Source organism: Neopelma chrysocephalum, unplaced genomic scaffold, assembly GCF_003984885.1.
Source record: "Neopelma chrysocephalum unplaced genomic scaffold, ASM398488v2 Primary Assembly neopelma1_59, whole genome shotgun sequence".
Lineage (NCBI taxonomy): Eukaryota > Metazoa > Chordata > Aves > Passeriformes > Pipridae > Neopelma > Neopelma chrysocephalum.
In genome coordinates this window covers 11,446,674-11,459,367 of record NW_020897714.1, presented here as the reverse complement: position 1 = coordinate 11,459,367, position 12,694 = coordinate 11,446,674, and the positions used below count along the sequence as shown (strand labels likewise).

General features: G+C 44.2%; 1 protein-coding gene across 1 annotated transcript; it reads left to right on the top strand.

Moving 5' to 3' along the window:
- The first annotated feature begins 8,890 nt into the window (after positions 1-8,890).
- On the top strand, positions 8,891-11,740 carry BTG1 (BTG anti-proliferation factor 1). Its single transcript, XM_027679865.1, has 2 exons — positions 8,891-9,278; positions 10,460-11,740. The coding sequence occupies exons 1-2, from the start codon at positions 9,131-9,133 to the stop codon at positions 10,822-10,824; spliced, it is 513 nt and encodes a 170-aa protein (XP_027535666.1). The 5' UTR covers positions 8,891-9,130; the 3' UTR covers positions 10,825-11,740.
- The last annotated feature ends 954 nt before the right edge of the window (positions 11,741-12,694 follow it).

The following is a 12,694-nucleotide window of genomic DNA, read 5'->3' as shown; positions in this document are numbered from 1 at the left end:
GCTTTCATAAAGCAGAGAATTTTTTAAAATTGTGTTTGAAAAAAAGCAGAGTCCTCTGAAATAATTAAAAAGTGAATTAAGATGTGAAAAAGAAAAGAAAAAGTTCTGAAACAGGAGGTTCATTCTCTGCAAGCTTGGGCTCTTGTATTAATGTATTGCATAGTTGTGAAGAAAATGGCTTTCTATCTTTGCCTGTATGTTAGATCCTACTGGAACACTCTGTTCCCTGCTCCCAGGAACACTTAATGCTGCTCGAAGCATGTGTACCCAGCACTACATGGAAGAATTAAACGGCTCCTCCCACACAGCCAGGCACATCTCCTTTCTATTGTAATAGGGGTATCAAGCAGCTTTTGTTCCTCTGTCTTTGAAAATGCATCAGAGACAAACATGGGGGGAAAAACGGTCAGTGTTTGAAGGTGCTATTGAAAGCACAAAGCAAAAAAAACCTTAGATCACAAGGCTGGGGTTTTTTTATATTAATAAATGCTGTGCATCTCTTTTTTTTTTTCAAATTAAAAATCTGTGTATTTCTTGCTTTGAATTGCAGGCCCGCTTGAGCCATCTGGTTAATTTATGTTAGAACTGATGGCCTTATTTTATAGTGGTGTGCTTTTCTGCTGTCAAGATTTTTGTTTCTCTTTCTATTAGGTCTTTTCTGATGTCCTTTAAAAAAATGGAGGAAAAAATTGGGGGTTTTTTTGGTGAGATAATTGTGGATTACTGACTCAGCTTATTTAGGCCTCTCTCCCTGCTATTCCAGTGTTAACAAGCATGCTCATATAAGATGCTTGTATAAAGAGTCAGATAGTACTTGTTTTCTGTAAAACTAATATCATTAAAAAGCTAAACTTTTTTCCTTTTTTTTTTTTTTGGTAGAAATAGGCCATTTATAGGCAATATAGGACAAAGCAGGTTTCTCAGTTTATGGCACATCTCTCAGAAAGGGGAAAAACCAGTGGGAGCTCTAATATTCAAAGTCTTGGGTTAGGTGCTCTAAAATAACAATCTTGTTAATTTGCAATTATATGGATAATCTCATGACTGTCAGTTACATTACTCACATGAGTGAATTTAGTAAAGTTATTGAGTGTTCAGGTTTCTTCATCACTTCTGGGGAAAGAATTCAAGTTGCATAGGGACCAGCCAAAGAGCTTAATTTTAGGCATGTGACATCCAATAAAATCCCGTTAAAGGGATGAATGACAACATTTTCACACAAGCATGATTGAAGTGTTCACACATAAATGCAGTTGAACAGCACTGTATATACAGCTACACAAACAAGTAAGAATGGTGTATCTGTGATTTTAAATTTTTTCCCACCTGATTATATCCAGAAAATCTGTCACTACTCAAAGAAAGGTAATACATAGACTCTCAATGTGATGTTCCCTCTGCCTGCCAAATCTGTCCTAGAGAATTAATTATATTAATTTTGTCCTGGGAATTCTGTCTGAGACTGATTAAAATGCCTGAGTTAATACCATTGCAAGGAGAAGAAAAAGCTGTAACAGAAGCAGTGCCATGACTACAAACGACAATGGGAAAGAGAATAAGTTGTGGCAAATGTTGGCTAGGAAAAATGAAGGAAAAAAAGATAAGTGCTTGTTTTTGTAGCAGATATTCATTGCATTGATATGCAGGATTTAGATAGACAGACCACAATGACAGGATAAAAAAAGGAGCTAAAATGAAATAATTTGATCTCCAAAGCCAGACCCTGCACTAAATGAAACATGTGCAGAGACATCTGAATTACAAACAAAAAAAACCCCATATCCAGCTCTGGTGGAGGGATAAGTGTAGTGAGGCAGGTGCCTATGTCTAGCTAAATATTACAATCACTCTTCTACTGGTTTTTTTCTGTCTTAGTAAGCGAATTGTAGGTAATCTTTGTTGTCTGTGCAAGCCTAGCCTAAAATCTCCAGTGTTACCATTACAACATGTCCATGTTTTGCTATTTTGAGGTATTTTTGACACAGGCAGATTTGGTGAAGGTTTGTAGCTAGTATTTAATAACTGGTCCAATAGAGCCATCCATTTAAAAGTCTATCTGGTGCCCAAATCACAAATCTTATTTAAGATGCTTAAGGAATTTTTATTACATCACTGGAAAATAAATGAAATTATTTTTCTCAAATGTTTTCTAAAAAGGTTTTTAAAAATCTGTTTAGTTTTTTAACCACATCATATATCAAAGTACAAATACTAAGGAAAAAAAATACTTGTATTTTAATGAAATTTGCAACTATAACCTGCAGACACTCAGAATTTTAATTCTAACAGTCAGGAAATACTGTTATAAAAGTATCGTTAAATTTCTGGGGTTTTCCTTTGCCCAACCACAGGGTGACTGACAGCTCCATGCTGGCTGACACAGGCTGCTCTGTCACCAGACAGTGCCAGAGCCCATATAGAGCCACTATGGACAAGGGTGTTCTGAAATTATTTCAGGTGTTCTTAAAGTTATACTGCAGGTCAGAAAAAATAAAACCCTGAGAAGCAGAGAAATTTAAATCTCTTTATTATCCCTCCCATCCCAGTTTGAATAAGAAAAACTACAGGAAAGGTTAAAATTTGTAATTCGAGATGACATCATCTGATTGTAGAGCATGACAACAAATGGTTAAATCATTCTTTTCACTTACCAGTTAGTTTTACTTTAATATTATTGTTAATAACTCCCATTCAGGATTGCAATTTCTGATTGTTTATCTCATCTATATTAGTCTCTCCTGTTTTATTCATAAGTGCATACAAATGAAAAAATGTGTCTAGGTTTGAGAAAATTTAGAGGGAGGGAGACCTCAGACACGAGTCTCCTCCCTTGGATTTAATACCCCTGGTTTCTCCAATACAGAGAGAGACCAAATACACCTGGATGAAAGTGAAAAAATAACTCTTTACTAAGAAGTGCTAATTATAATAATAATACTGTTAAAAGTATTATTGGGTTAAACCAACTGAGGAAAAACTGATGAGGAGAAACTTCTCAAGTCCCACTCACCAGACCAAATCAAGTTGGCAGCCAGCCTCCCCCACTCAGGAGAAACACATGTGGCCATAGCACAGAGACAAGATGGCCACCCTTCCATGTGGTTCACCTCCCCCACACCTGGAAAACCTGGTGGGAATGGTTGGAGAGTCAGCATGGGCAGGACACAGCAGATAGCTGGGATTTGATACTGGCAGACACTGGTGGGCGCTGGAGTGAGGCTGCGGTGCCAGTACAGGCAGCTGGAGCAGCGCTGCGGATCCCCCAGGTGACTAGAAGGACCCACAAGACACCTGTTGCATCCGGCGATGAGTCTTCATTGTTACAGTTTTGCTGTTCATTGGCGGAAGTGGTGGCCCAGCCCAGATCCATCAATATGGTGGTGGAAGCCCCAGATGTTGAGGGAAGTCTCAAAACTTAGTTATACATGCTCAAATTCAGGTGGGAACACCTTCAGGCTAGGTGTAAATGTTCCAGGGAGTTATCGCAGCTGACTCATCTGTGTAAGGAGAAAGTTACAGTACCCCACTTCACAGGATTTGCCTCTTTCCTTATCTTGTTTAACACCCAGGTTGTAGCCTGAGGCACCTGGCCTGGGTGGCCACTCTGCACATTGTCAGCAAAGCACATGCTGATTGAGCCAGGAGCACCAATAGTCCAGTCTCTTACAGCACCTGGGCAGTCACTGCAGGTGGTTGAATGTTTGAGTCATTAATCATTAGCAGTTCAGTCTCTTTAAAGAAGGCAAAACACCAAAAAACAAAAAAGGCATATTTGGAGAAAAGGTGAATACCAGAATTTTTGTGTATCCAGGACAAAATGGATGATAATAATGGTTATGTATGACTCTGTGTTGTTATGTATGATGCTATGTAGGAGCTCTCTCTATTGATAAGTTTGCCAACAATCTGGTTCTATCGTCTTCTGTTTTTACTGGATCCAAACTATGGTTCCTTTGTTAAAACAAGTGCTCCATGTGCTCCCACACCTGCTACTATCCCATTAAAGAAAAAAAATCATCTTTATAAAAAACCCAGAATACTATGTTCTGAATTCGCTTTTTATCTTCTACATGTGCATGCTGTCACATGTTGTTTGCCTTCTGTTGAACCTGACCTAGGCAGATTCTGGTTTCTGCCACCTGAGGCTCACACTACAAGGAATATCTTCTTAGTAAGTGGCCCCTTTGAAATCAAACTTAACTCCGACAGAGCAAGCCTTTTCCTGTATGGGGTAAGTGCAGCAGATTTTTGTCATTTTAGGATGTCATGAGCTGAAATGAACGTGCAGTAGTTATAACCAATGCTGACAGTTTCCCTTTGCCCCTCTGAGTCTTTCCATCCCTTCTTGAGCTTCCTGCAGTAGCAAAAAGGTTTGTTAAACAATTGCTGGAGTGCAGAATGGGACTTTGGCATATGGAACTTGTCTGATAGACCAATTTACAAATGCAGAGTGCATGAGTGTGTGTTCATGTGTAAGCATGAACATGTTGAAGGGAGAGGGGGGTTCCCAGAGTGGTCACAAATCAGACTTTTGCCCTTTCTCTGATTCATATCAGTCTATCTTATCCTTGCAAATGTGAGACTCCTCCTTCTGATTGACTTCTTCACCCCCACACTTTTCCAGGATGAAACACTCACAGACAAACACTGCAGTTGTGTTCAGTGTTGCAATGCTGGGTTGAGAGAAAGGCTTACAGTCAGAGCTGAAAAGCCCTTCTCCCCGCCTCACTGCAGAGTGCCGCTTTGCAAGTAGGCTGGATCTGTAAGACATTTCTGAGCCCAGGTCTGAGCTTGAGCTTGAGTCCAAACATTTCTTGTGGCAACACAATAGGAATGACAGCCTGCTATCAAGGCTTCAGGGAAAAAAAGATCCCTTAGGGCCATATACCCCTTGAGAGGCAGATAAGGGCACTCACCCTGCAGCAAGGGGGCTAGCTGCTGCTGCTGTCTCTGTCTAAATCGAAGACACGCAGCCAGTCTTTCCAAGGAGGACTCCCATATCACCACTGTAGCTTGAGGAACATCTGCTTGAAAGCTTTACATAACAAGGTGTGAACTCACAACAAGACCATGGAGTCCTGTGAGGAGCAGCATGACATGCAGGGTTGGCTATGGACTCTGGGTTACATCTGCCTCCTGGAACAGCAACTTAATGTCACTACAGCTGCCACTGCATATTCAAAGACTGAAAAGGGCTAAAACATTAAAAAATGTTTTCAGTATCCCAAGGAAAGCTTTCTGCAGAAAGAAGCAATCTCTTGCTATATGTTTTCAAATACTCAAATGACAAAAATAATGTGGCATTTTGGTAACATCAACGTATGCTAAAAATAAACTCTATACATAGAATGGATTGTTTTTGTATTTTATGTATTGCAAGCAGTACTCTTCAGCTAACAGGTGAGAGAAAGCTTATGCCAATCTAAGGCACATATACAGCAACTGTTACTTCTTTATTAGGTCAATGCCAAACAGTGCTAAGCATTATCTAGAATGGACAGTGAAACAGGAAAAGCAGAGATCTAACACTTTTCTCCACTGAAAGGATTTAACAAGATACCACATAAAAAGCCTATAACATTTTCACAGTTTCTTGCATTTCCTTATTCTGTCAGGAATAATTTCCCAAACAGGAAAAAAAATCCATGCTGAAGTGTGGTGTATTTATTTTCATAAACAAGTATATATTGATTCAGACCCTAAGACCAGAACAAATTTTTTAAAAATCAAGTAGTTCTAATTCTTCTCCTTTGAACCCTTCAATCTTCCCACTTACTATAGAGAACACTTGGTAGCCTCCTTCAGGAAAAAGCTTTGAAAAGCAATATGTATCGCAATAGTTGCAGGGTTTGTACATGGCACAGATTAAAGTATATTTCTATTACTTATTTCCATTATGATAGAACTCATGAGGTGCTAGGCTCCCTCTAAACCAATAGCAAGAAACAGTTCCTGCAAAACTACATGAAAGAAATGTTGTAAAGGTTGCATTGTATTGCTTAAAAGTTAGGAAATATCAGAAGCTGCATTGCCAGTACGACTTTAATTCAACCCTTCTGTGCATATCCATTATGATCCAGTCTTTAATTACATGATCAGATACTCTTTTTCTTTATTTTCTCTCCCTAGGGCCTCTGGTTCACTCAAAGTATCAGATGGGCTGAATAAGGCAGTTGTTAAATGGTTACTTCTTCAGCATCCTGCCATTAAGGTATCAGCAAGTATCTTGCACTATTAACCAGGCAAACTGCCTCCTCTGTGTCTGGAGCTGCGAAGACAGGAGTAGACAGCTGGGGCCTGGCCAAAGAAAAAAAGAACCACTACATATATCCCAAAATGTACAGGTGCCGAAGAAGTTCAGAGCAACTGAAGAAGTTCTGGCATACTGGCAGTAATCTAAGGTACAAACCAGCAACAGTATGGGCAGTTTCTCTGATGCTCTCCACCGAAGCCCTATCAAGGAAAGTTTATTTTTCCTGATCCCGTTAGCTATATCCCAAAGTCTTCCTCATTGGTAAGAGCCTGCATACTTTAAAAACAGGGATCTTCGGGAGCATTTCACAGGCTGGAAAAGGCAGCAGCTGCTTTGCTATCCCACTTCAGCACTGAGATGGAAGTGGACTCGCCTAGACTGGGAAAATGAGCCAATTCTCTGCATCAGAAGTTCCGGTTACCTTGTTTCCTCCTACAGATACGGATGAGGTCCTGCTGGCAAGCATCTCACAGAGCCTTGGCCTCAAAGTTACACTTGAACAGCTTGATGGCTGCAAGCAACAAGACCCAAGGTAGTTCGTTCCTCATCAGTAGACTGGATCTCTATGCACAGCCATTTACTCTTTCCATAGAGAAGGGCTTCTTTATACATGCTGTAACTATTTGGAATCAATAGGAATCAATGAAAACTTCTTAATAGCTAAAGAGCTCTGAATTTATTGACACTGGAAGAGATTTGAGGGAAACTTTGATCATCTAGAAAGATTCTTAAAAAAAAAAGATAAAAAAGAATCTTTTAAACTTCTCCCCATCTCACAGAGCATGACATCAGGTGCATGTGGCCACATTATGTTCTTAAAAGCATGATTCAAGAGGGATGATTCAAATCTGAACAGCCTTCCTGTCCATAGCAGTTATGGCTGGGGAGAGCTTTTTAAACCTCATGTTTTGGGGTGCTGCTATATAAGACCACATACCTACTTGGGAGTTCCTGAAACTCCTTCTGAGCATTTGATTCTGTCTGCAACTAAGCAGGAGACATGAGAAAACGGCCCAGATAATAAAGCTCAGGTGCAAGCAAATGTGACAAATATTATACTGGTTTTTGTTGGATTTTTGAAGTATTTCTGGTAGTTATTTTGGTGTAATTGTGATGCTCTAATGTTGCTTTTGCATAAGATAAGTGATAGTTTCCAGTAGGATGGTGGACCTTGCTGGGAAGGGGGAAAGAAGCATCTGCTGCTTCATGGTTTGCAAGCGAACAGCACATTCCAACCTATGAACAGAGCAGAAATTGCATCTCACATATGCTGCAGAAACACTGAGAAGAAAGGAGGGCTGGCACCTAAGGAGCACCAAGAGGACAGGAGAGGTTGGCAGCTCTTCCATTCTCACAGGACTGATCTTTGACTGGAAGAACCGTACATGCAAATATCAGCATCAGGCTGTACTTCATTTGCAGCTTTGGACGGGGCAGGGCACATACCCTTGGGAAGGAATAAGCTTTCTATCAAAGAAGCTGCACTTTAGCATTTCTAATTAAAAAAAAAAAGAAAAAGAAAAAAATCTTTCTACTGCTTCTTTCATCTCCTCTCCAGTTTTTCAAAAAGGGCAACACAGCACTGGAAGTTCTGAGATTCACACTCTTCTCGGCAGTCACTAGCTGATACATCAGCCCTCCTGTCCACCCAGGGGTTTCTCCCTTTGCAAGCAGGTGATAGAAAAGCTGGGATAACAGTACAGTCTGAAGGGAGGACGTGCTGTTGAACAGCGTGCTCGAGGGGCGTGTGAAGACCAAATGTTGTGTTTCTGCAGTGTCCGCAAAGGGCCAGGGCTCAAGTTTGGCCAGTGGTCTGTGAGGAGGCACTTGCCCCTCTGAGCAGTGCGGCCTTTGCTTTGCTTGTGTCCAGGGGCCTGGGGGCCACCAGCTGCCCAGGGAAGGACTCATTCTGCAGGAGGTGCCCGGGCGGAAACGTCGATGCGGGCACGGCCGAAGGCCGCGGTTCACAAGCCTGAGGGGGTCAGCACGTCCGGGCCCCGGGGCCGCTGCGCACCGAGAGGTCCAATCGAGCACCCCCGGGCTCCGGGAAAGAGCAACAAGGGTACAGACACGTAACCCCCGCTGCCTGCGGGGATAAATAAACACGACTCTGGAGCACCCACGTCCTGCTGCGGCCGCCCTTGCGCGGGGAGGTGCGAGCGCACGGATAGACGGCCCGCTGGGGCCGAGGCGAGCGGCACCACGTCCATTCCGCAGCCACCCAGATTCATGTCCGCCGCGCCCTCGCTCCCCCCCCAGCCGCGCCGCCCCGGCGCTGACGTGGCCTCGCTCTCCCCGGATACAGCGCACGGTCGCGGCGGCGCAGTCCCACCCGCTCGCGCCCCGATGCGCGGGGAGACACAACGGGCCGCTCCGCACAGGCGCGCGCCCGCGCCCCGCCCACCCCGTTCCTGCAGCGCGGACACGCGCCCCCGCCCACGCACCGCCCCCTGCGCGCGCCCCCGGCTCTATTTGTTTACAGCCGATTACGTCACCCGCTCGGCCGGCCACGCCCCCCCCACTTGCCGTAACGATGGTGCGATCGCCCGATTGGCAGCGGCGCGCCCCCGGCGGCCTGACGCCACTTCCGGCCAGCGGCGCCTATAAGAGGCAGCGGGCGAACAGGAGCTCTCTTCGCCCCTCGCCGCAGGAAATGCGGGGAGCGCTGCCGCGGCCACCGCTGCTGCTGCCGCCCCCCTGCCGCAGGAAGAGGAGGCGGAGGCTGCCGCCCCCGGGATGTGATCTGGGCTCTGCCGCCTGCTCTGCGCCCAGTTAGAGCCGCGCCGCCCCCGTGCCCGTCCCGCCGCTCGCCCCGCGCCCCGTCCCAGCCCAGCGCCGGCCGCCCCGGAGCGCTGGCTGCCGCCCGCCGCCGCCTCCATGCATCCCGCCCTGTACACGCGGGCCAGCATGATACGTGAGATCGCCGCGGCCGTGGGCTTCATCTCCAAGTTCCTGCGGACCAAGGGGCTGATGAACGAGCGGCAGCTGCAGACCTTCAGCCAGTGCCTGCAGGAGCTGCTGGCAGGTGAGGGCGGCGCGGGCGCGGCGGGAGCCGCTCCCCCACCTCGGCCGCGGGGCCGCCTGCCCGGGCAGGCCCGGCGGGGGTGCGGGAACCACCGCGCCCTGCGGGGGGGGCTGGAGAGGGACAAAGGGGCAGATCGACCCTTCCGAGGGGCTGGAGCCGCCGCGGAGGCCGAGCGGGGCTCCGCGGCCGTGGCTCGCCCCTTGCGGGCAACCCCCCTGTGCCGAGCCGGCCCCGGCGGTGGGGAGGCAGGAGCGGGCTGTAGACAAAAGGGGTTCGGGCGTCGCGCAAGCAGCTCACCCCTCTGCACACACACACAATCTTTGCCTCCCTAGACAAAGCTTGCGAGCATCTTGGGCTTGAGCTCCGCTCCAAGGGCTCAAACCGCCCCATTTCCAGAAGGGAAAACACTCCAAAGTTGCTTTTTTTTTTTGTCCAGTAAGATTAATCGGTGGACGATGAGTGTTGGTTCCTCTTTCTTCTGGAAGCGTCTCTTAGCCACCCGACAGCTCCGGTCGGGAAGAAACACCGAGGGTTTTTTCGCTGCCCTGTGGGTTTTGTAATCCCGAGGCCATGTCCCAGTGGGCTTGATAGTGGCTACGAGTAGTCTCAGGCCGATATGGTTTTGGGTGGGATAAAACTCCTGAGGTAAGTGAAGTCCTTGGTTTCTCACCATGGAAAACAGAATGGGAAGAGTGATGGTGAAATACAGCTTGAGTGAGTCGGTAAATGCTGCCCAGCTCCTTCCCTAGTTATTTTTGGGTGTTCTTGGAATGTGAGGGGAGCTAAGCATGGATGTGATCTCAATGGAAGGGTGCTTTTTTTCCCTTTCTAGTTTGTGAAGTTTCAAAACCCTTGAGTTTTTCTGCGATACATGTAATCATTTCTGTATTTTTATATATGTTTCTGTGAATGCCAGGAAGTTGCATTTCACTTCTTTGAGATGGTGGACATTGTATACAGTAGCACAAACCAGTAACTTTGTATGTGAGTGCTTCCCGAGGGACTCTGGGCTTATGTAAATCATCAGCAGAAATAAAGGTTATAGTGATTTTTGAGGACACTTGATGCTAGAATAAGCTTTTTAACATCTTGAGGTGTGAAATTTGCAAGAGAACAATAATCACTGTGTGTATCTTTTAATACAGAATTAAGGAGGATAATATTTGTTTTTTATTTTATAGAACATTATAAACACCACTGGTTCCCAGAAAAGCCATGCAAGGGATCAGGTTACCGATGTATCCGGATCAACCATAAAATGGATCCTCTCATTGGACAGGCAGCACAGCGGATTGGATTGAGCAGTCAGGAACTGTTTCAGCTTCTTCCGAGCGAACTCACTCTATGGGTTGACCCGTATGAAGTGTCCTATCGCATTGGAGAGGATGGCTCCATCTGTGTGCTGTATGAAGCTGCACCAGCAGGAGGTAGCCAAAATAACACCAACATGCAAATGGTAGACAGCAGAATAAGCTGTAAGGAGGAACTTCTCTTGGGCAGAACTAGCCCTTCCAAAAGCTACAATATGATGACTGTATCAGGTTAAGATATAGTCTGTGGATGGATCACCTTAAAATGGATGGATAAATTTGGTTTTTACTTGGGTGGGCACCTCTGGGGATGGATTATGGAATTTAAACCATGTCACAGCTGTGAAGATCTGGCACACGTTTGAGTGATATACTTTAAAGTGACAGTGCCATAGTTTGGACAGTACCTTTCAGTGATTTAATAGCCTGTGAGTCAAAATGATAGCAACTTGCTAGGGAATAAGAAGATCTAGGAAGGGTCAGTTTCTCCAAGACATCTTACTTAATTTCTACACCAATTTTCAACCCCAATCTGTGTTTATAAGTGATTCTCTGCAGTAGGTCTTGCAGAGTAAATTTGCACTATTACATTTATTAATTGTTAGCATTTTTGGCAGCTCAGTAACAAGACTTATGAACACCATAGTACTGGAAATTTTATTTTTCAGACTTTTACCTAGCACTTACAAATATGTATAAATGTACATAAGAGAAACTAGTAAGAATGATCTGGGGAGAAGTGGTCAGATCTTTACATTGGCCTCAAAAGTAGCAAGTGATCATTATCTGCCATGGCAACAGGCTTTAAAAAGACCATATAAAGACACTGTCTGAACTGTGGTGTTAGCACCAGCCAGCTATCTGTACATTTGCTAGCTTGTAGTTTTCTAAGACTGAGTAAACTTCTTATTTTTAGAAAGTGGAGGTCTGGTTTGTAATTTCCTTGTTCTTAATTGGGTAAAAGTCTTTTCCACAAACCACCATCTATTTTGTGAACTTTGTTAGTCATCTTTTATTTGGTAAATTATGAACTGGTGTAAATTTGTACAGTTCATGTATATTGATTGTGGCAAAGTTGTACAGATTTCTATATTTTGGATGAGAAATTTTTCTTCTCTCTATAATAAATTGTTTCCTATCTTGGCATTTTAATTAATCTCTTGTCGTGATTACATAGGATCAGTTAAATTATTTTTGTCTCACAGTAGAAATAAAATAGGTACCTTAAAGACTTAAGAACATCAATGGCATCCTGATGCTAGGGAACACTTGGTACAGACCTGGATTAATGAAGACCTCATATATTAATGCTTGGGAAGTTCAGGGGAACACAATGATGTACATGTCACTTTAAACCTTTTAAAATCAATCAATGTGGAAATAACTCCAGGGCCAGTAATTCCAGGATATGAGGAAAAGGTACAGAAATAACATCCACCAAAGATGACTTGAATAAATCCAGAGGATTAAAGTTTACTTGGCTTCCTGATGAAGGATATAGCAAACTTAAATGTCCATTTTGACCTACTTGCTCACAAGTTCACAGTTCTTCCCTGATGGATTCCCTGCTCAATAAGAGTTTCTGGGAGAAGTGTCCCTTAGCCTTAAGAGCAGCTTGCTGCCTTTTGCTTTCTTCAGATGCAAGACTTTCACTTTAGAAATCATTAAGATTGGATTCAACAAAAGGTATGTAGATCTTTTTTCCCAAACTTAAAAGGTTGGCTGAGGCTAAGTGAGAAGCCCATACTTAAATGTGTATGCGTAGTTAATGAATGATGTGGAGTTGTGATTCACTTAAGCACCACACTAATGTCATTTGTATATGGCACAGCTGTTAGTTACACTTGAGAGAAATTCCTTGCCACTTTATTTACACTTGTTAAAGGTCTAGAGTAAAACTCAAGGCTTTTCTCTTCCTTATCTCCTGTGTACTTTGTTCTGTGAGTGTTTAATAAAGGCATACCGAACTTGGTCACGTCAGTTACAAGAACTGCTGCTGATGCTCTGAATGAAAAGAAAGCAGTCATTACTTGCCAGCCAAGCTTGAAAGCTGTGTGTAGAACTGAGTTTCAGACTTGCCATGTATTGTTGCAGCTCCTATGAGCT